The sequence below is a fragment of the Microtus pennsylvanicus genome, chromosome 4, assembly GCF_037038515.1.
Source record: "Microtus pennsylvanicus isolate mMicPen1 chromosome 4, mMicPen1.hap1, whole genome shotgun sequence".
NCBI classification, from domain to species: Eukaryota; Metazoa; Chordata; class Mammalia; order Rodentia; family Cricetidae; genus Microtus; species Microtus pennsylvanicus.
Genome location: NC_134582.1, coordinates 21,319,487 through 21,344,021, shown reverse-complemented (window position 1 = coordinate 21,344,021; position 24,535 = coordinate 21,319,487). Strand labels below are relative to the sequence as shown.

At 44.4% G+C, this 24,535-nt stretch overlaps 1 protein-coding gene across 1 annotated transcript in view; it reads right to left on the bottom strand.

Annotated features, from left to right (window-relative positions):
• Positions 1 to 1,983: 1,983 nt before the first annotated feature.
• The window catches only part of Fech (ferrochelatase), a 32,599-nt gene continuing 10,047 nt past the window's right edge, over positions 1,984 to 24,535 (bottom strand). The window contains exons 3-11 of the mRNA XM_075968482.1: positions 21,649 to 21,768; positions 18,559 to 18,707; positions 16,174 to 16,308; positions 12,700 to 12,806; positions 9,091 to 9,189; positions 7,249 to 7,356; positions 6,697 to 6,861; positions 4,081 to 4,140; positions 1,984 to 3,641 (exon numbers count right to left, since the gene is read on the bottom strand). Coding sequence (XP_075824597.1) covers positions 3,507 to 3,641; positions 4,081 to 4,140; positions 6,697 to 6,861; positions 7,249 to 7,356; positions 9,091 to 9,189; positions 12,700 to 12,806; positions 16,174 to 16,308; positions 18,559 to 18,707; positions 21,649 to 21,768 — 1,078 coding nt within the window. The 3' untranslated portion in view covers positions 1,984 to 3,506. The remainder of the gene's footprint in view (positions 3,642 to 4,080; positions 4,141 to 6,696; positions 6,862 to 7,248; positions 7,357 to 9,090; positions 9,190 to 12,699; positions 12,807 to 16,173; positions 16,309 to 18,558; positions 18,708 to 21,648; positions 21,769 to 24,535) is intronic.

Here is a 24,535-nt window from a genome sequence, read left to right as displayed (position 1 = left end):
TTCTCACTCCTCCCACTCTTCAACTGGACTTTGGGAGCTCAGCCCAGTGCTCCACTCCTCCATTGCTGGTGGGAGTGCAAACTTGCACAACCACTCCGGAAATCAGTATGGTAGTGTCTCAGAAAATTGGGAATCAACCTACCTCAGGACCCAGCAATACCACTCTTGGGCATATACCCAAAGGATACTCAATCATACTACAAGAACATTTGTTCAACTATGTTCATAGCAGCATTATTTATAATAGCCAGAACCTGGAAACAACCTTTATGCCCCTCAACCGAAGAATGGATAAAGAATATATGTGGTACATTTACACGATTTAAATTTAAATAGAAAAAAATTACTCAGTGGTAAAAAAAAAAAACAATGACATCTTTAAATTTGCAAATGGATGGACCTAGAAAACACCATCCTGAGACCCAGAAAGATGAACATGGTATGTACCTTTGTTCATTTTTTAATGGCTGTGATGTGGGATTTCCATCCCTTTAGCCAATGGTTTTTGGGGGTTATAAGCCCTATGATGTGGTCTTGTCTGGACGACTGTTTAAAGGCTGATAGGTTTTCTTGCTCTCGTGCTCTCTCTGGGCATGGTCAGAGAGCGTGTGGCAGAAGCGCGGCATGGTTGGTGCTCTTTACCCCTGGGCAGAATGGCTAGACAAAGGCAGCTGATCAAAAGCCCTAGCTGTCCTGGAACTAGCTCTTGTAGATCAGGCTGGCCTCAAACTCACAGAGATCCGCCTGCCTCTGCCTCCTGAGTGCTGGGATTAAAGGCGTGCGCCACCACCGCCCGGCCCACTTTTTCTTCATATAAGTGATCACTGCTAATTCAGGCACAATGAAAATAGTGGGAGTCCAAAGTAACATTACACTCAGCTGATGGGGTCACATGAGTAAGCACACACACTTTGAAACAGCATCAGGATCAAAGGCGTTGGTTTCTCCAGCCAACACTAACTCGGCCCTGACGTGAGGTTGCAGTTAACACCGAGTTCACTTCTGAAGCAGACTCCTTTCCACAGGCCTGCTGGAGAGCATCCTCCTAGCTTCCAGCAAATTACACCAGCAGCTGAACCTTCTCAGCACCCACTGATCTTCTGGATCAGTTAGAGCCAGGTCTGTACACAGAGCAGCTCCAGATAGCACTGGCAGTTCATTGCCTGTTACCAGGGCAAACATCTGTACTTCAAAGCTGACAAACAGGATAACGGCTCTCAAAGACTCATCAGTTCTAAAAAAGATTTCCATCCTGCCAAATGCTACCCAGGTATGTGACCCTCACCTGTGGTAAACAGTCAGGGGAAACACTTGAGAGTCAAAGGTACCATAGGCAGTGATTCCCACAAATGCATCTTAAAGGGCACTCTGCTTCCAGTTCAGTACCAATGATACAATTCCAGACACAATTCCTTATCAAGAGTTTGCTTTCCAAGTCAGGGGCAGAAGGGAGCGGAACTTTGGATATTCTAGCAAGGACTTCTGAACTTCCAGCAATATCTCCGGGCCAAGGTGTTTTCATCTGAAAAACTGCCAAAGAGCCAAGACTGCTGACAAGCAAGTTCCCTGAGGAGGGTAACAGCTGTGAGCATCAGTGCCTGCCAACAGGGGCCGCCCACCCTGAGATGCCCGGTCACTGTGGGAGAAAGGGGTAACGGCTGTGAGCGTCAGTGCCTGCCAACAGGGGCCGCCCACCCTGAGATGCCCTGAGATGCCCGTTCACTGGGGGGCTCGTCCCCAGAAGGTGATGAAATGGACACAGGGACATCCCAGAGTACCCAGACCTTCGATCTTTCTCTAGAAACCACCTACTAATGAAGACAAAGCCAAATTAGGAACAAAAGGAGACGCTAGTCAAATTTGAAAGTCATTATGGGTATAAGCAGTCTTGGAGCCAGCAGAAAGCTTTGCTGGATTACAAAGTGAACGCCCCACAGTTAGTCATTCTGAATCAGCTTTAGAAGACAGCACAAATCAAACAGACTAAAGCTATGATGTTTATTAATAGTAAATCCTCGTATAGACTATCTATGCATCCTCCTAATTTTCCACTTTATGAACTGTTTTTCTATCTAAAAATAAAAATGCTCAAAGAGATATTCTTTTTGAAGAACAAAGTTTTAGAGAAAGTGATTATTAGAAATCCTTCAAGGATCCCAAAGACTTTAAAATCCATTTAAATCCAAATGCAGAAGATCAGATTCTGCTCTGATATCATTTTCACACTTTTAGAACAACTCTGCATTATACATTCAGGCAGGAACAAGTTAGGAGGGGAAAGCAAGGTGACTAAGATGGAATATACTGAAATTCCCAAAGTATCAATACATATATATACAAACACACATATATATATAATATCCACAGGAAAAGGCTGTAATAAAATGATAATATTACATTAGAGTGGTCATTTTCTCCTTCTCTGTGTTTTACAAATGGCCTATTCTATGACTATATTTCATAATAAAAACTTATTAATGAAGAAAACTCCAGGTTATCAGACATAGTCAACTTTATAAAATAATTTTCAAACAAGTGAGCAGAAAATAGAGGCACTCGGCCGAGAGCAGGGTGACGGTGGGGAGGATGAAATCCATCAGTAGCGTTTCCTGGTGGCACCGTCCTAGGAGACAGGAAGCAGAGTCCCATCTTCTCTGAGGTACCATGGACTCAAACTAAGGCATACACAGCAAGAACTGAATTCCCACACGTTTACCAGGCTATGTGCCCGGGGAATCTCAGAGCACTTTGGAGACATGCACTTGTTTCGGGTTCAGGGAAGGAAAATGAGACTCCTCCACAGACACCATGATGAACGGTGGCTGAATGCTAGGTGGCCACTCTGATTCCCCAGCGTTCCGGTAGGAGAGAGCAGGTAATGTGCTATCTGCGTGCAGTGTGGGGGACCAGACTAGGAGCCTCATGCACGCTAGGCAAGCACACAGTCACTAAGCTACCTCCCAAGTCCAATTCTTTCACAAATTGTATTTCATAAATTAACTACATTCCCTTAAGCTATATCCATGAGGCTGCAGGCTCACTCACCACTGAAGCATACAGAGGGGACCCGCCATACTATGTTAGGAGGTTGCTTAGGGCAATAAGTGCAGAATCTGTGTGAGTTTCATAAGATAAAAACTTAAAGCTCACTCCTAGAAAGTCACAACAGACGCTCCAGGTGAGTAAATTGACCCCAGAAAGGGGTGTAAGTATTCCCCTGCATGTATATGAAGACAGAAACCTCAGTAAGAATTTCAAAGTCTGTTCCCCGAGCAACATAATTTTGTGTGTCTGTGATGCTAGCGTTCAGGAAATGGAAGCAGGAAGTCCACTGGAGGCCAGCGTGGACCACAGAGGGAAGCAAAAAATAAAGTACAACAAAATAAAGGCAAGAAAGAAATCGTGGTTTGTGCCTGAAGGCTGTGCACAGGCTAATGTGGCTTCGGTCCCCACTGGAGGCGCCTGGAGGTTGTGCTTCGGCGAGTCCCATGGGTCCTCAGGCAGGGTCACAGCTGCTGGCTGCTGAAGAAGGATTTAGTCTCCCTGCAGACGGGATTTACACAGAGCGGGCAGCTCAGCGTCAGCTGCGTGGAGCACAGCTTGTTTGACTGGATGTGTGAGTACACCAAATCAGCCAAGGCCTGCAAGACAGAGCACAGGGCCATCAGCGGCGCAAGTCTGCTGGGCCGCGTGCACGCCCTCCGTGCATCCCGGGGAAAACAGCTCTGGTTAGGGTTTCTTTTCAACTGAGTTCCAGAACTGTAAAATATAGTCCTTCCAGGAGACTGTCAGCTTAGGCAGAGTCCAAACGGAGACTTTAGAAAGGGACCCTCTTACCCCACCCACTGCTCCTTTCCCCTGAGAAGCAGATCTAAAACTAGGCAGCTCTAGGTGGGCAAAATAAGGAGGCTGGGGCTACCGAAAGGACAAAGGAGGAGCAGAGAAGGAATTCGCTCTTAGTTTTGTAATTAATTGGAACTCCAAATGTACTAATATGTGAGAAAACCAATATCGTGCAGTAGTTTCTCCAAGGACTACTCTGCACTATGTTCTACTAAAATGGTTGTAACACCGCGGTACCTTAGAGAACAATGGATTTCCATTAAGAGACTCCGCTCTTCTGATGTTTTCAGCTCCACACTGAATCAAGTGAGAAGGGAAGAAAACACAGACACATTTTATTTTCCTTTCCTTCTTTTTCTTTTTTTTTTTAAGACACTAAGTGCCACAAAAGATCAAACGCACAGAAATACACGCACACAACGCCGCAGCCTGGCCTTGAATGGTCACAGACTGCTCGTGAAGGTGGGTCGTGGGGTGGTTGGGCAGGCTGAGCAGTTGCCAGAAGCTGTTCTTCTGGTCCCCACAGTGATGGGATTCCAAACCATGCTTGAGTTACACTGGATGGAATTCTCAAGAGTGATTCCCGTCCACGTATCATTCTTGTTCCTATTCCACCTCTCTAATCCAAACTCTACCGACCCTGTCTAAGGAAATGTTGCTGTAATTAAGTAAAATTTCCTACTTGCTTTGATCCCAAGTAAGAGCCAAGAGAAGGAAATTAATTTGTGGACTCTAAGTCATACTGAGTCTAAATAGAATCCAGGGTAGAACTGGGTTTTAAAATAAGCTTTTACAGAGAAAAAACTAAGAAAAAAATCTGAGTATTGTTCAGTACATTCTTTTCCCATCTTAAAAAACAAAACAAACAACAGAAACAAACAACAACAGATACAGCCAACTGCTCTCAGATAATGGAGAACGATATAGGATTTATTCCATAGCTAGGATCTTCTCTCTCCATCCATGTTGAGACATGGTCAGTTGCTTTATCCTTTACACTGGCATTTAAACGAGGCGCCCACTCGGGAAGCACAATGTATTCAGCAAACAGCTAGACCTCAACATGGAGGAAGTTCTACAAACCATGGCAGCAGAATAAGCAGCATTAGTAATGGGGGGGCGGGGCTAGGAAGATGCAGCATCAATGAATCTGTCCGCAGAACATCATCGGAAAAGTGAAAGCATAGCTGCATAGCATATGACAGTCACGTAGCCAATGACAGTGACATAGCATATGATAGTTAAAATTAAAAACCTCACATGACTATTAATCAAGGAATTGCTAAAAATGGCTATAGGCATTTAATTATATTTACTCATTTATATCCAAAATATGTATTTACAAAAAGAAAATGGGGATTACAAAAATATGGATAATGTTTCATAAATGCAGAAAAGCCTATTTTAGGGTCATGGTTTGAGCGAGCCCCACTCTTGACAGCACCTTCTCGGCACCATCTGAGAACTTTATTATTTTTATCAGCACAAGGCAAAAAAAGTCATTTCCACTGTGGAATAAAATGTTTTAAACTTTTAAAGTTAGTTGTTACAAGCATGTTACATTTTCATATCAAAATAATGATAGCTACATGGTTTCCTTTACTCCCTACAGGGATTAATTTATCAATCACTAAAAATCCTCTTGGTTACTATTAACAGCCACTGCTTGTAATACAAATGAATAGAAACCATCACTCAACACATAAAAAACCCTTATGTTCAAACATCCGTATTTGACTGGTGACTGGCATAGGCACACAAATTGCAGGGGTGGACAGCTGGTTCCGGTTCTGCCCCTCCTCACCCTGCACTCTGCCCCTCACCGCCATCCAGTCCCCGAAGGGGTGTAGTGCCCTGTGGAGCCAAATTTCCACCAATCACAAGTGGGAAGGCCATGAGTTCTCACCCAAGATTAGAGGGGAAAAGGACTTCCTGAGTTCCCATGCTTCCAGCTTCCCACAGAAACCCAGCAATAAGCCACCGAAGGTTTCAGGCTAGCCCTCAGAAGCTACAAGACAGGTAAGCAACAGTTTTTCTCCACCCTGAGTGACATACCACATCCATCTTATGCCAGCAGTGGTATTTATTATTTCAATAGTCAGACTGATCACAACCTGTTAGCAAACAGCTAAGGAAGTGAAGGCCCAGAAGAGGTCAGGGGAATCCCAACACACACTGCTTCTGAGTTTGTTCTATGTACCTCTCTGAAATGGCAAGGACACACATGTCCTCCAACCCAACCAGAAACAGGGTAACAGCCCAAGAACCACAACAGTACTGAGTGCAGGGAATGAATTACAGACTAATAAACATCCCCTCAGAACTGGTAAGATATGCAATTGCTTTTCACTGAAGATTCCAACTTCACATTGAAAAAAGCATTAGTTTCAATGATATTGAGCAACATGGTTTAATAAAGGCAAAACATCCTATTCTAGGGCTGATGTAGAATTAATTTATGAAGTATTATTCAAAATGATGAGAACTCAGTACATACAAACATATTAAAAGTTTTTTTCTTTTTTTTCCTTCCTTCCTCCCTTTCCTTCCCTTCCTTCTTCTTTCTCTCTGTCCCCCTCCCTCCCTCCCTCCCTCCCTTCCTCCTCTTCCTGCTTCCTTTGTTTGCTTTTTTAAGATGGTCTCTCTAGCTTTGGTTGGCCTGGAGCTCACTAAGTAGAAGACTGGCCTTGAATTCACAGAGATCTGCTTGCCTCTGTCTTCTAGCACTGGGATTAAAGGACTGTTACACCACACCCATTCCCATAACAGTAATTTTTTTAAATTGATAACTGAAGAGAAAACGTCCTGTTAAAACATCATGGCGGGACTAAGAAGCCATATGGGTACACTCACCTTCTTGGCCAACACTTGGGAATACTCAATATCCAGTTCATAAAGCGTCTCAATATGATCACTGGTAAACGCTATTGGGACCAAAAGGATATTCTTCCTCCCCCTCTCACAAAGCCCTTTGATAGCTTCATCTGTTTGAGGACCCAACCAGGGTACTGGGCCAACCTATGAGAAAGGAGGACCAATGCAGACATGGTCAATAACATATTACTGCCACGGCCCCCACCCCCAACACACACAGAGCACACACGTGTCCATCCAGGTGAGAGCCCCTCCTACACCTCCTTGAATGGGCTTGAGTCATTTTCACACTGAAGCTTGAATCCTTCCAGAGGCCAATGGTACAAATAAACAGTTTCTTCCACTAATGCTAAAAGTCAGATATTAGCTGATGGAACTCCCCAGTGGCTCAATTCACCCTTCTATCTACAGTGAGCAGTTGACTTACAGAACAGCTTGCTGGCATGGAAGAGCTCAAATTCCCATTTATAAATAAATGATAAAGCATATTTTCAAGAGATGATAGTCTAAAAATGTATGAAAGGTACCTACCTTGGACTGCCATACCAGTCGGTAGGGGTTCGGGTAGCCTAGCTCTTCCATGACTTTGTGGACAGTGGCACCTACTTCTTGGGGATAGGGGTCCCCTCTGTTGACAACCTGCAGTGGAGACAGTAACATGCGTCACCGACACGGTGAAGGGTGCCAAGAACCGTTGGTAGTACAGAGACAAGATGAGCATGAACCACACCCCCTCCTTGCTGTCCCCTGAATACTAATGACAATCGAATCTGAGTACTGTTGGGAAAGTTCTTTGGTTCCGCTATTCATTGGCAAAGGAATTTGGTCAGCTACAAGATCCCAAAGAAGATGTCGTTTGTGGAAGATGGACAAGGTCTACTGGTTCAGCTATGAACCGATACGATCTATGTCTTCTACTCAGTATCTCTCCTCCCTTCCTTGACAGCTGACAGCAGCAAGATGACTGAGCAGTGAGGCGCGCGCTCCCCACGGGAAAGCCTACTGGAAACCTTTGAGATATTCAGCACACATTTTTATTCTAACTCTTTTCATCCTTCGTGGGACACTGACTCCAGCCCTCTGCTTTATGGTGTTTATTACCGCCTGTTCCACCATGGTATTTTCCTTCATATTATGTTAATTATCTTTCCCTGTTACTGTACATGAACAAAGGTTTTGCCTGTTTACATCATCCCCACATATGATATATATAATAAGTGCCCGATAAATACTGTACTGAGGAAATGGAATAACTAAGAAAATACATTATGATATTACTGGTGGCCATATAATCATTAGAAACATAAATGTAGAAGGATGAAAGAAATACAAAGCTGCCTTTGGCACCGTATAACAATAACTGCCACAGGCAGGATCCACTGTGAGGCGGCTCCTGGGATGTTCCAGTGTAAGCATTCGTCTGCCCTCTCTGGAGCTTCCCTCTGCTACCTAGGATGGATCCTTGAAAGGCTTTGCATGACACTAAAAAGGAGTTGTGATGCCACGGAAACGAAAGAGACAGGCTTCCAAAGGGAGCGATTTCCCCTAAAGCCACTTGTCACTGATGTGGCTGCATCTTGCAAGTGAGGGGCACAGGGCTTGACTCCGGTGATCATCCAGGAACAACATGGTACCCTCCACCTACGTTGGTTGGTGCCGTTAATCATGTGGTTCAGACCAATGGCAAATGTAATCTCCCACCTCTATGGCACGGAAAATGGTGTTCATGGGACAGGATCATGGTTCTGAACAGATGAAACTGGGCACTGAGTCCAAGATCTTTCAAACACCCTACTAGCCTGGTATTGCCATGTTTCCTGAAATGCAACCACCATGGCAGAGGAGGTGACATTTCAGTGAACAACCTGCTATAATATGATGAACCAAGGGTCACAAGCTCTGTGCTGTGTATTCTCTGGTCACACTGTGGTCCCTAGTGTTAATGAATTCGAAACCAGATTGGTTCCCTAGAAAGCACAGGCCTCTGCTAAGTCTTGAAGAGAGAATTGGGGTTAGTGGGAATGGAGCTGGCTACACAGTTCCGCATACAGAAACTGCACATTGTTCTCCTTCCACACAGCAGGCAAAAGCACAAGGCTTAGCGGGTACACTTGATGGAAATCCTTACATATGAATGAACCTTCCAGCTAACATTAATGGCTATTAATAAGAGATGTTTGTAATATTGTGCATCGAATTAATTGCTGGGAGGTTTCAGAAAATGAATCTATGAGCAAGCTACGGCTGGGATTTTAGAATTCATTCTTGCACTGAGTTGAGGGCAAAATGGAGCCAGGTCCATTTTACACGCTTAGAAAGTAAAACAACCCTATCTTTTACTGCTAGGTCACCTAACAAAACGTTCTTACTTACAGACATTGGCAGGGAGTGGGCAGAAAACAGAATGACCACCTCGCTTCTCTTCTCGCGTGGAAAATGGTCCAGTTCTTTCAGAATGTGGTCTGCAAAGCACTGTAGGAAGCCCAAGAATGGGGGAGAAGGCAGTGAGAAGGGAAAGGAGGGAAGAAGGAAGCATCTCAAAAATGAGAGCGATACCAAATATCTCAGGGTAATCTTCCAAATCTGGAACTCTACCTCTTTTTGAAAAAATGCAAACAGTACAGTCTCTTTGATTTGGTTCGGCTTCAGAATGGATGGCAATAGTTTAGGGGGCCTAGGGAATTTGATGGGAAACTTCTAACGCTCACTAATGGCTCTCTGCAAACGAATGCCGAGGTTGCTTCCCCTCGGGAAGAGCAGGGCACACTTCCAGATGGAAAGGAAACACAGATGGGAAGGAGAAGTTGTTTTAAGATCTCACATTTGCTCTGTTAGCAGGAAAACAGCTTACGGGGTCTTTCTAAATCTTCCTTACTTTGGCTCTCGGGCTTATCACACTAAAACACATTAGCCAGAAATAGGAGAGAAATTAGAAAATACTCGTCTATTTTTTATGACATCTTTCATACGAGTCCAGGGTCTGCACCAAAGCAATCCTTCTCACAAGCTTCTTGACGGATGACAGGCTGTACAGCCCCATTAAATACACAGAGGGGGACAAGATGTGGTCATGGGAGGGCTGCCCAGCCATATGTGTGAATGCGGACTAGAATCCAGGTCCTGCTGCCTTCAGACCTCTGTCCGCCAGACCGGCTCCCTCTCGCTTCTCCTTGGCACTTGCTGAGTCTCATGGGTAGGTGCTGAAACACCAGATCTCAAAGGACTTTCTTTCATCTTACACTTGAATCATTCCTGGCCATTTGGTTCATAAGGAAAATGTACCAAGAGACAGAAGTCGGTCAACTGAGAAAACTGGAATGTGACGGGAAATTAGACAGGAGTTGAATATCAAGTGTTAAAACAAACTGCGGTGGAATTATGTATTATGGTTATCTTAAAAAAGAATAGCCCTGATCTTAAGGTGTGTGTATGTGTGTGTGTTTATCTGTTCTTAGGCAGTTCAGAAAAAAATATATGTGAACATATATATATACACATACAGAGAGCATGTAAATGATAGGTTAAATGAAACAAATGTTAACACATGAATATGGGTGAAGAATAGATAGCAATTAATTATATCATTTTTAAAAGATTTTACTTATTTTGTGCATTCATCTGCATGTATGGCTGTGCACCACGTGAATACTTGGTACATGGAAGCCAGAGGAGGCCATCAGATCCCCTGGGACTGGAGTTACTAATGGTTGTGAGCTGCCCATGTGGGTACTGGAACTCAGACTGTGAGTCCTATGCAAGAGCAGCCAGTGCTCTAAACCACAGAGCCATCTCTCCTGCCTTTACTTTATTTTTAATTATGTATATTTGTGTATGGGGTGGCATATGTGCGTGTGTGTGAGGATGCCTGCAGATCCAGAGGAGAACATCCAGATCCCCTGGAGCTGGAGCTGCAGCGGCTGAGAGCCACCTGAGGAGGGTGCTGGGAACGGAACTGGAGTAGTGGTATGTGCTCTTAACCAGGGAGCCTTCTCTCCCGTCACATAATCCTTCTAACTATTACTCTTGCAATTACTTTGCATGTACAAATAAAATTTAAAGAACAACTCGACAGAATCACAGCAACTTGGAGCTGATGAACTGAAGGTTCCAAACCAGTCCCTAAGAATACTGAGATATTTACCATTCCAGAACTCACAAATTTGGTAAGCAAATACGCTACAAAATGATACCTAGAAACAGTATCTAATACTGTTTTGCCTCTCTCCCCTTTTCCCTCATCTCCATATTGTAAGTGTGACAATATTTGGTACAAACAAAAGCTGTGGTTTTATAGTGTTCATAATGTTTAGAGAGCAGGTCTTCTCAGGATTATTTTTAGAGAACAGCCTACATAAAGTAGCCACTGTAAAGTTTACGTAGGAGCCTGGAACATACATTTACCGCAACTACTCCAGCGGCCACATAAAGAGCGGTATTAAAGAAATGGTAATACTATGACTATTTTGAGTAGGTAGTGCTGCTAACATGCAGAAATGTGGATTTAAGGCCATGGTTTTAGTTGCATTGAGACTAGATTTTTAGGGGTTTGTCCCCCCTTCCTTCCCTTTCCTGGGCTTGTAAAATTGCAAGTAAGAACACAGTTCCTTGGGGCTTGCGAGAGTCACTAAGCCATCTTCAAAACTCAAGCGGCACGGACAAATAGAAGTGCTACTTAAATCACCTAAACCCATCTGCAGGATTTTCTGTGCACAGCCCCCGTGCAGAATGAAAGCAGCACGGCCTCTCAGAGCCTTCAATCACACCATCCAGGAGGGCAGATAAATGCCTCTAAAATTCCCTTTCATTTTATGAACAGAGACTTCCTCGGTTAAGAGACCTTTCCATCTTTCTGCTTCCCCCTTTTCAAAGGGCTGAATTTTAATGCAAATCTAATTACTCCCTCGATCAGGGCAGGCAGATGCTGTGCAGACCCCTCTTCCCGTGCCACATGTCAGTGCAGACCTGAAATACCCCCTCCTTCCCAGCCGCAGCAGCGGTCGGGGCCTTAGGCACTCCAGTTACCCCTGGCTGGACCCGGGAGAAGGACGACCGCTGGACACACACACAGCCCACAGCGACACCCATCCCTAGGGGACCGCTTTCTAGTTTCTACTCCAACACAAGTGTTAACCCTTTCCCTACCCACAGGACACCGCTCTGGGGAAAGCCGGCCTGATTTTAATGCCGTCTAGCACCATCTAGTGGTCACAGGTGTGAAGTGCCGCCGCTCTTTGCAGGTATTTTGCCCAATTACAGAATAGTCAAGGAATATAAAATAAATCAAACTATAGTCCAAACCACTTCTATATTTCTCGACCTAAAATAGAGCAAAAGCAGAAACTTCTACAGACTCTACACACTCTATCTGAATGACTCAGGACTTTTTAAAAACCAACTTCACTCATGGTTTTTTTTAAAGAATAAAATAATACCAATTCAAAACTATTGAATTTATAGTTGTAATTTTTAACCGATTCTTCTAAAATAAAGTAGTCATTGACAAAATATTACAAAGATAAGTGTACAGGATAAATGAGCATTTTCTTTTGATCTATGCGACTTCCCCCACTGAAATGTTTACTTTCCTGTGTCTGAATATGCATCTCTACTGTCTGTACTTTTTAATCTTTTGATATTTTAAAGGATTTAAATTTGTTGGTCATCCAATCTAAGTATGTAAGTTAATGGAAATACTGTGTATTGATATAATCATTAATGCTCTTTTGGTCACTGAAAAATACAAAACTCAAAATATAACAATGGTACCAATGTATAATCTGCAGAGACAAGAGTCTCACCATCTTAGCCTTAACTTTAGCATCACTTTTCATGGCAAGTAAAAAGTCCAAAGGCGTGGCTTTAACTCCCAGCATGGAAGGTAAGCAAGCGACCAGCAGGGTCAGAAACCACCTCAAGCAGAGCAGAGCTGACTCGCACTAGAGGCTGTGAGGACAGAGGCTGCTGGCGGGCGGGCATACACACCTGGATGAGGAGGGGATGCGTGGGCCACCTGTCAATTGTGCTCCACTTCATGGTGGGCTTCCGTCCCATCTCGTTATAGTATCTGTAAATGGCATTTAAGCTGCTGCCTAAAATACAAGGGAGCCATTTAGTAGACACACTTGATTGTGGTAAAAAATACAACAGACTAGTAAGGGCAATAATTGTAAGTCCAGAGTAGGCAGCTGTGTCTATACAGAAACCCAGTCTAATTACGATCTTTTCAATACTCTAAAATGCATATAGATTTAACTACCCTGCAGATGAAGATCACTAAAGAGCAATCAATTTCAACAGACCTTCAAAGACTATTGAGGCCATTGCCACGGAGAGATGTGCGGCTGGGAGTTTACGAGACGCCAGCTATTGTGACTTTGCAGGGACCAAGTCTTAAAATTGAGAGCATGTGAAGAAAAGCGCTCCCATTATGACCGGAATCAGCCCCATTACAGGCAGTGTAGGGGTGAGGAAGAAAGACACAAGTGGGCTGTTATCCCAGCATGCTGATGCTGCCTTGTGTCCTCCTCTCGCAGCGGTTTCCTGGCATTTTCCGTTAGAGCTGCTGCATTTTACCAAGTTTTCGGGTTAGAATATGCATAATTCCATATCTAGAGCATTTTGGACATTTCCAGTCAGTATTACAAGTTAACTATTTCTCAATTGAAAGCTTCAGAGCCACCCTTTCTAAAGGCGCACTCACAGGGCAAGCCGCCTAGCAAGGGGTCGAAAAGCCCACATTTAATCAATTTTTACAAAATGTACCCTTCCCTGGAAGGAAGGAAGCAGACGCTGCACTCCGGCAGGTAACCTAACAAAAGCTGTGTTTCTGTGTGAAAGGTGACTGATGACAACCGAAGTCCAGGAGAGGGCTGGCACCCTGACCAGGGACGCTGACGCTGGGGTCAAACCCGAAAGCCTACAAACCAACCCTAACAGGGGCTTCGTACTCAGTGTCACACAAAGCAAGTTCCGCCACCCCTGAGTGCTGCCTGTCGCCAGTGTCCTGGGCTCCTTACCACAGGAATCATATTAAACTGCCACTTTAAAAAGCTTACTCGGGACAGAGCCACAGTTTAACTTAAATTGTTTGTTCAGGCTAATATTCAACTTGCATTAAAAAAGAAAAAACCAACGGGCTTAATTCAATGAGTAGAAACAGTGATGTAAGAGAATCTAAATTTGAGGGACAAAAATAATTTCCAAAGAAATCAAAGCATCTCATCGTATTCACACTGCAGCTCTCGCTGAGCTTCTGGGCATCGGTTTCTGACGCACAACAGGGCTTCTGGGAGCCACACAGCCATGTCAGCTCCCTCCTGTCATTGGACAACAGTCAATGCACTACTGGAAGAAGTAATTAAGAAGGGGGAGACAGAAGGGAGAAAGATGCCATGAGAAATACATAGGACACACGTGTCTGTTCAAAGGACACAGGCAAAAGGAGACTATTGGCCTCCAAGAATAAATGTTTCCTAAAATATTCATAGCTCAGAAGTACAGATGTTTGGTCCTTACACACGAGATGCACTAGAGAAAGGCTGCTTGTGCCCTGAGCCCTGGCCACACCGCGGGAACCATTTGTGGGCAGAGCGCATCTGCAGCCACACAAATAACAACTGCAACTTACGAACTGCGGAGAGCAGACAGCTCCAAGTCAAGGGTCATTGTCAAAGCAAAATAAAAATATGCCTTGAAAATTCTAAGATCTGACTCATTCTCCAATAATATATTACTAGATATTTTAAAACTGTAGGTTCCCACAGTAAATCACAGTTCAGATTTCTGGGTGTATGAGCAAGATTGGGCATTTTAACAGGTGCTCTCTCTCTCTTTACACACACACACACACACACACACACACACATGCATGCACGCACACAGTCTGTGTGCCTCACCAATTAAGGCACACGACACTTGGAATGTTTCCTCCATAGCCTTTTGTTTTTCCTTATAGGCATAATAACACTAATATTCAAAGGCAAACTGGGAATATAAATGCACTGATCCAAGTCCTTGAGAGAATACAAATATACTTGTGGGTAATAATAAAGCTTTACCTATAATCAAGTGCTGTGAAAAAATCCTTCTGTACTCTGTGTAAATTATGCTCTGATTGGTTTAATCAAGAAGCTAACTAACCAGTTGCTGGGCAGGATATGGTTAAGCAGGAAAGCCAAACCAAAAAGGATGGGAGTCAAAAAAGAGCAGAGTCAAAGGAGTCACCAGCCAGATATTCAACGAGTCAGACACACATAATGGGATAGAGCTAAAGGCCATGAACCTTGGGGCACTACATGGATTGATAGAAATGGGTTAAATTATAAGAGCTAGTTAGTAATAAGCCGGAGCTATTGGCCAAGCATTTGTAATTTTTATAAGCTTCTATATGTATATTTGGGAGAGGGTAATCAGGAAGGGGGAAACACCAGCACCTACATATGGCACTCCAATGTGGTAGGTGTACATCCAAATAAAACCTACAAAAGTTTAAAAGGGGGAGGGGTCTAGACACAAGAAATGTACTCAAAACAGCTTCCTAGCAAGGTATGGTGGTACATGCCTTTGATCTCAGCATTCAGAAGGCAGAGGCAGACAGATCTCATGAGTTCAAGGTTAGCCTCTACATAGTGAGACCTGGCTCAAAAAAGCAAAAAGCAAGCAAAGAAAGAAAGAATATACAGTTTTCCAAACTTATGTTTCATCTTCAGTCAAATGTGCAGAGAACAGCAAAGAGTAATACATTCCAAAAACCAAGAACACAGAAAGTCTGTAAAATGTTCATTTGAGCCCTCATGTTAGTTTTTGTTTGTTGTTGTGTTTTGGTTGTTAGTTTTTTGGGTTTTTTGTTTTGTTTTTGTTTATTTGTTTGTTTATTTTTTGTGACAGGCTTTTACCATGTAACCTTGGCTGGCCTGGAACTCACTCTATGGATCAAACTAGTCTCAAATACAGCCTGCCTCTGCCTGGGATTAGAAGTGTGAGCCACCCCAACTGGACAGGATAGATTTTAAGTTAACCAGTAACTAACCCATAACTGAAGATAGACACAAAAATAAAATAGCAGTATTTCCATATTTCCATATGGATACTTCTGCTTTCAAAATAAGAACAGTCATCCACTTTACTCCCTTAATAAGAATTTCATGGTAGACATAAAAATAAGGTTAAAGATACAAGCCTAGAAAGTAATTAAGGTTCATTGTTGCTCTTTTAAGCAACTGTATTAAAGCAGCACCCAAGCATAGCCACACCTTCCAGCCACCATTTGTAACCTCAGCAGACAGGCCAATAATTCCAGAAGCACACGAAGCGTACGATTTCAAAGTGACTGACCTGAACTCTTAAGTGTCAAGAAGACACTTGACCAGATCTGCCATTCAAATTGCAAATCCCTTCAATACTCAGACTTCTGGGCTAGCTCTGCCAGGGCTATAGACACCTTCGAGCTGTCCTTACCTGTGGTGGAGCAGCTGAACTGTGGGTACTGTGTGAAAGCAATGGCCCTTTCTAGGCCATCTCTCTCCATCTCTTCGATTGCTTCTTCTGTCAAAGGATGGACGTACCGGAATCCAATATAGTATTTGTGAGGTGCTATTAGGAAGCACAAGTGGGAAGGAGAAAGTATTAATCTTTATATAGATTCCTCAGAGTCACCAAACATAATGTAATGGCCAGAACAACGAACGACTAACCTAATTTTCTACAATGCTGCTACGGCGAGCAAGTTAGGGTATTCCTGGCATCTTGTCCATCTTTTAGCAGGCAACAGGGCACTCAGTTATTCTGAGATCAGCGGTCCTACCTTCCTACCTTTTATTAATGTTTAATCTTTAAGGTGCAAGCTTTTATTCTTAGTTATCTGTTCTCACCAGGCATAAAAAGACTAAAGAAACATCAGGAGGGGAAAAAAATAAAAAAAACAACTAGTACCTACCTGGACAAGGTGGCACAGCCTTTATTTAATCCCAGCCCTCAGAAGGGGGATCTCTGTGAGTTTGAGGCCAGACTGGTAGATATAGATATAGATATAGATATAGATATAGATATAGATATAGATATAGATGATATAGATATAGATATAGATATAGATATAGATGATATAGATATAGATATAGTTCTGGGACAGCCAGAGAAACATAGTGAGACCCTGTTTCAAATTTCTCAATAACCTTTCAGATACTGGCTCACTTTGGGCATGCTCTCATGTACTACAAATACAGACAAAAAGTGTGTGAGAGGTGGGGGGGGGTGGTTTTCTCTGCTGGGTTGGGTTCCCAGTTCCCAGCACACGCAGAAGACTGCATCTTACTGTGAGTTTATCCCCAAATAAATAAACCTTTGTTATACTCCATTCCGGGCTATTGCAGAAGTCTTTGGCACTACTACAGTTTAGCACCTAATGTAGTCTGAGCCCATGCCACTGCCGCCCTCCTCTTGCCCCACGCAGTTGAGCTACTACTCCAGCCCGCTGCGCAGGGCTGGCCCACCGCACAACTTGGCAATCTCCCATAGGCCCACGCCCACTGGTGGGCCATTTTCTTGATGGTTGATTGATATGGGATGGCCAAGCTCACTACTGACAGTGACCCTGGGCAGGAGGTCTATGAAAGCAAGCTGGGCAAGCCACGGAGAACCAACAAGAAAGCAGCATTCCTCCATGGTCTCTGCTTCAATCGCTGCCTCTGGGTTCCTGCTTGAATTCTTGCCTTGGCTTCCCTCAATGATGGATTTTAGAGGGAAATACAAAATGAAATAAACCCTTTCCTCCCCAAGCTGCTTCTGGTCAGCATGGTATCACAGCGATAGGAAGCAAACCAGGACACTCACACTGGCCCATGCTTGAGTATTATATGAAACTACGTGTCCTGCAAACAAGTGCACCTCGGATGGGAATGAATGTGGCACCTGTAGCTCATTCCCGCAGTTAGTGTCTCGGTCTATGGAGAGGTTCTCACAGTTACCAGGTGTGTGCCATCGGAGTTAGGCCAACACGGCAACTCACAGCCTCACAGTGGTGGCAGCGTGGAGCCGAAAGCAGGGCGGAAGATTGCTCAGGGACTCACACTTTGAGTTACAGGCTAGCTCCTTTTCCAAATGCTCATCTAATTACTATCCAACTAGAAGAAAGGGCCATTGCAACAGCCTTACCCATCTTCTGTGTATGGGGTGTTGCTTCTTCTTTACAGTCTAGCTCAACTTCACCTCAACTTCCTTTTGAAACACTTTCCAACTTTTTGGTGTATTTGTAACATTGCAGTAATTTTAAAAGGGTCTACAGTTGGAGGATAGTATCATAAGAACTCAGTAGTCAAATGACCATGTAGTATATATATTATAGAAACTCACAAATCAATAGTTGCTAGTACTAGACCAGGGGGATGGATCAGTAGAAAAAGGATTTGCAGTACACACATGACGACTGGAGTTCAGAGCCCTGGTAACCACATAAAAAGCTGGGCAAGTCAGGAAGTCACCAGTATGTAGGAGACAGAGGTAAGAGATCCCGGGGGAAACCGGCTAGCTTAGACTAACTGGATTGGTGAGCTCTGGGTAAAACTGAAAGACCCTGCCTCAGCATATAAAATGGAAATTGAGGAAGACACCAAACATACTAACTTTGGGTCTCCACATGCACATACACGTGTTCCCACAGTTACAAACATGCACACATGCACTACATAACACACACGCACACACACACACACACACACACACATTGCTGATGCAGAGAATCATCCTGCCTCTGCCTCCTGCATGCTGGGATTACAGGCGTGCACCACCACGCCTGACTCTGAATTTCTACTTTAACAAACCTGGCACTGTAGTAATGAGAATACACACCTGTGTCAGGGGACAGCTCATCCAGCAGCTTCACCATGCCTTCTCCTTGCTTGGAAGTCCACATCTTGATGGGGGATCCACCTCCAATCCTGCGATACTGTTCTTGAATTTTGGGGGTTCGGCGTTTGGCGATGAATGGTGCCAGCTTACTAAATCATTGAACATATAGGTAAATGGCTTTTATTCGACCTTTGTAATCCGAGATACATTTTCTACCCGATAAAGAAGAGAGAGGAAAATTTAAAGAGCCTAATAGAACTTGTCTTTAGGAATACTGTCGAGAGAGTTCGCCTCTGCACTCCACAAGTGTTCGAGGAACACACCCTGCACATCCTGCGTACCTGACACCCCTGACCTGGATGCTGCTAACTACCACCCTGTGTGCTGACTCTGCACCTAACAAGATGACGCTGGGGACTGAATCAGTGTCCTCATCCATAATAGTCAAGGATTCTGCCATTGAGCTGAAGTCCAGGACCATCCTGATTTGGTTTTAATTTTGAGACAGACTCTCACCATGTGATGTCGACTACCCTTGAACTCACAATGTTGCTGAGCCTGGCCCTGGATACTGTTTCTCCAGTTTCTTGCATCACCAAGTCTAACTCACACAGGGCTCTTTTTAAAAGCATTTTTTGTTATGCTTACTATTTAGTGTGTGCGTGTGTGTGTATGCAAATGTACACGTGTGTGTGCACTCTGGCACAAATATGATGGTCAGAGGACAACTGGCAGGAGTTGAATGGCTCTCTTCTGTCATATGGGTCCATCCGTGGCATGTACACACCCACACATACGCTAAATATAAAAAAGAAATTCGTGTGATGAAAAGGGTTTCAGTGGAGCAATGTAAAGACTAAGACTCAAACAACAGTTTCTGACACATCTATTACATATTGGGTACAATCTTAAAGATCTCTAGAAAATAATACATGGCTCTTACTTCCTCTCCTAAAACAACCACAGATGCTATTATATATTACAAGAAACATCTCTCAACAGCGACAGAACTGGAGTGAAGAGATGAGAAAGTGTAGTATCAAACAGAGATTAAATTCCAAAATTCCTGGGCATCAAAACCTCACTACTGGACTGGAAAGATGGTTAGCAGTTAGGACCATGTACTGCTCTAGCAGAGGACTTGAGTTCTGTCCCAACACCCATGTTAGGCAGCTCACAAACATCTATAACTTCTACAGCCCTCCTCCAGATTCCTCAGCCCCTGTGCCCACACATGCCCAGACACACACTTAAATACAAACTTAAAATAAAATCTTTTTTTTTTCTGAGATAGGGTTTCTCTGTGTGTAGCTCTGGCTATCCTGGAACTTGCTCCATAGACCAGGGTGATCTCAAACTCACAGAGATCTGCCTGCTTGTTGTCCAAGTGCTGGAATTAAAGGTGGGGGTCACCACCATTCAGCTTAAAATAAAATCTTTTTAAAAACTCTCTCACTATTGCACAGAGAAATGTATTTAGTTCCATGAACACCCAGGTACACTCTGTGCTAGGGCTAAGGTAAGTTTATCTATAATTGCAAAGACAGTGCCTTCTACCCTCAAAGTGCCCTTAGAACACTTTGTAACCTGCCAGGCGCTCTCTTTAAGCCAAGGCAGAGGCGACTGTGCTGCTGTGGCTGGGATGTGGCTGGGATGTGGCTGGGATGCTTTGGAAGGACTCTGCAAAGACACTCACTTACAGTCGCTCACCAACATCGGTGGCACACCACCAAACAGTGAGGAAAAAATGAACAACATAGATCATTTGGGAATAAACACTTCAGTCGTTTCTCAGCAGGCAAGTGAGTGAGTAATATTCCAAGACAACAGAGTAAAGACAAAGCGAGGAGATCCTGGGACCTGACTAGCAAGCCATCAAACAAAATGAGTCTATGAATCCGAAGCTGAAATAACTTTTAGCATAATTTCTTCTCTACCACAGCTACATTCTCAGTGTCATACATTGCTCTTAATGTGTGTGTGTGTGTGTGCTTGTGTTGGGAGGCATGTGTGTATTTGGGTGCAGATATGTGTGCACACATATGTGCTTGATTGCATGTAAACCACAGAATGACCTTGGACATCGTTCTTCTGCCAACCAGCTTTTAAAGACAGGGTCTCTCCCTGGCCTGGGACTCACAAAGCAAGCTGGGTTGGCTGGTCATTCTGACCCAAGGATCTGGGTGTTTCCACCTCCCCAGTGCTGGGCTTACAGCTAGCTTTTTGTAAAAAACCAAAACAAAACAAAAGACATAGGTTTCAGGGACTGACTTTGAGACATCTCCACAGTCCGCATTGCTCTTAATTTAACAAAATGAGGGTTAATCCTGTTATGGCTGCATATGTGGGCTGTGAGGTACCCAAAACAGGTTTTACTGCTACACTGTAAGCAATGTCTACTAATGAAGTATAAGTTAAGTAATCGTTTTGCAATTCTCAACAGTCATGAAGAAAACGAGGCAGATCTATATAATATGCTATGAAACAAAATACTTTAACAAAAATGGCAAAGGGCCAAGTAAGGTGCATTAGTACATTCACATCTGTATAACGAAGTGGGACATATATACAGGTGGATATACACGCACATATGCATGCATTGCTTCAAACAGAACAACACTGACATCTGGCTAGCTGGGGCTGGAATTCAAGGTGATAGGGACATTTGCTTTTTAGTGTAAATACATTATTTGCATTTAGTCATATGCATGTATTAATTTTTCATTACAAAATATCTTTTGAGAGAAAACTATCAAAAAGGAGTAGGGAAATAAGAATAAAAGGAAGAGGTGAGAAGCCATAACCCACCCTCAAGTACAAGAGAGCGACCAGCTGAGGTGAACGCCAAGCACAAACACAGCTTTAAAAACCTTGGAAACTTTAAAGTGACTTCGGCTGTGCTCAGACAGCCACGATTCCCAGGGCTCTGGAGAGGAGCAGGCTCAAGCTCACTGCCTGCCTCTTCCCCTGCAGGTGTTGACACACCACTTCCTTCTCCCTTCCAACAGAAGACAGCAGTGTTGCCATGCCCATGGCCAGAGCAATGCAGAAGATACAGAACATACGCTCTGTTTACTCAGTATATCTTACTTTTGAATGGGAAGTGTCATGAGGTCTCGGTCCAAGAAGAGTCTTTGAAGAAAGTCCTGAACGTCTCCAAGGGTCTCAGGGCCCCCCATGTTTAACATTAAGATGCCGGTTTTTGGCTTCCTGCATAAGAAAAAACAGTTCATTGGCCACACTTTCATTTGCTCTGGGGCAGATATTACTTCAGCTGGAACCCAGAGGCCCTTTGCTGCCATCACAGCGCTATCTCCTTGGAGACACAGAGGGCCTCCACTTCTTCACTGACCCTTGTCTTTAGGCTCCAGCCCTGAAGTTGGCATTAACTGAACTCAAAACTTCTCTATTATCCTGTCGGTCTTGAACAAAGACCCAATTCTTCAGGGACAGAGACACAGAATTCTAGAAACCTAAAATGGTTCAGAGGCCAAAGGACCTGTAAAGCCAGGGCTTTATGAATAAGTACACACAGTCAGACTTTCCAAAGATTAAGTCTCTAAGTATTTTTGCTAAAATTAAAGTTCAGTGTTCTACCTTACAGTATTGTTTTTAGAACTCAGTGCATAAAGCACAGACTCAACACGCTCTCCCACCGAGTGAATTCTGTCACCTGGACAGGGTTTCCCTTTAGTTTTAACACTCTAGTGGGACTGCGCTCACACTTTCGCCTGTACCCGTCTCTCCGGTCGGGCACATAGGAAATTATTCCGAAGCTAAATTGCTCTCTAGTCCTCTGCTTTCTTTCCCACTACATGTCACTAGTCTGTCTTCAGTGTCCCCACACAGCTCTGCCCCTCCTGTAGGCACGCTGTTTAGATAGAGCAGGCTGCAGGATAGAGCACAGCAAGCGGGAAGGAGGGAAACTAAGGCAATGACCCCTTAACAAGCATCTTAAATCAATCAGCTGCCGGGAAATGCGAAACCAAAAGTGCGGAGAAAAAGAACACTTCTGTGTCCTACCCGGCTCTGGAGTCTGACAGCGCAAAGCAAGGAAGACCAGGGGTCTCTGCTCCTTGCCCCTGTCAGAGGCCAGGAGAAGCTCACCACACACGCCATTCCTCCAAAAGTTCTGGGAGAAAGACTGCACACAGAAACTGCGAGCTAGGCCGGTCTGAGCCTCACAGGATCCCTGGTGGGAGGGCTATGTGGGAGCAGTAGTAAGCGGGACTGCTTCCTCGGTCCTTGTTCTCTTGGATGGCAGCAGCATTCATACGCCACACTCGTCACCATGTTAAACCCAACACCTCAGCGCTCTGTACTACACTCAGACTGCAGCAGTGAACTTCTCAACTCTAAGACGTTTTCATCTGCCCCCCAAAGAGACTTCCCATCCATTGCTCTCACCCCTCTGTGACCTGTCGCCTCATTCTTGGTAATCTGTTCTTCTGGATATTTTACAGAACAGACTCACAGCTATGTCTGGTTTCTTTCACTTAGTGCAGAATGTCCACAGTTTCTCCACGTTACAATAAGAACCAGCACTTCATTGCATTGACTGCTCAGTAACAGTCTACTCTATAGCTAGCTCCACCATTTACCTTAAAAAAACACTTTTATGTATCTTTGGCCATTCCACATATGTATCTGATGTGCTTTAATCCCCCCTAACCCCACAGAACCCCTTTTCTTGCTGAGAAGTCCCTGTCCTATTGCCACAAGGTTTTAGTTTGTTTGTGACCCACACAATTCAGTTTGCTTTATTTGCATTCAGGCACTCGCTAGTGGCTACACCAGTGAAGAAAGTGACAACCTCTGCCCTAGGAACCGCTGGTTTGAACTGCCAATTACTCCTCCGGGAGGGGTGGGGCCTCAGGAACCTCTCTCCCATCTGTGCTAGATTACGAATGAGCACAATCCCGAGCAGGTCTCGTACACATAGCCACTGTGGGCGTAAGCTCGTGAGTGGAAGGGCCTGCCGAGTCTGGACAGTCTCACAACGTACCTCTCCACTCTCTAGCTCTGACAATATTTCCACCTCCTCCTTCCAGTCACTCTTGATTTAAAATTAAAAAAAAAAGCAGAGAAATAACGGGCCAGAAGTTTTCCCCCAATACTACTATGAATGCTTCCACGCCCTGCATCAAACCTTTTCTTGCTACAGAGACTGGCGTTCCACCTGGAGCCCACGGTAGAGATAAAGCAGGCCCACTTTCACCTGTCTGAGGCCAGTGTTTCTCAGCCTCCGTACCCCAGGCGTTCTTGGGGGGATAGTCCTTTACTGTCGAGGACTCTCTTACACAATGTAGTGTGTGGTAATATCCCTAGCCTCCACCTGCTTGCGGGGGCGGAAGAGGGGGCAGTGTTACCTGTCCTGGCTAGTATTTTATCAACTCGGCCACAAATTAGAGTCGCTCGGGAAGAGGGGACCTCAGCCGGGAAACTGCCTCCCTCACACTGTCTGTGGGCGTGTCTGCCAGACATTTTCTCCATTAGATATTGGTGTGGGGTAGTGTGAGCCCTGCACAGGTGACTCCAGATCCTATAAGAGAGGTGAGCAAACCACGGGGAGAAAGCCAGGAAGCGCCACTCCTCCATGGTCTCTGCTTTAGTTCCTGCCTTGAATCCCTGCCTTGGGTTCCCTCAATGGCGGACTGCAACCTGCAAGCCACATAAACCCTTTCCTCCCCAAGCTGCTTTTGGTCAATGTTGTGTCACGGCGACAGGAACCAAGCCAGGCTAATTCCTCCCTTCAGCTGTGACAACTACAGATGTCTCCAGACCTGAGAGAGAGAAGGTCTAACCCTCTTCTTACTAAGGGGATTACACCAAGCAATTATACTTAAGAAGTTACAGAACTTTGTGTGCGGATATTTGGCACCTGTGTATCTGCACATGCGTGTGGGGTGCGGTGGGGAGGTGGCACACGTACCCAGCCGTGCACATAGAGAGGCTGGAGGCTGATGTTTGGTATCTT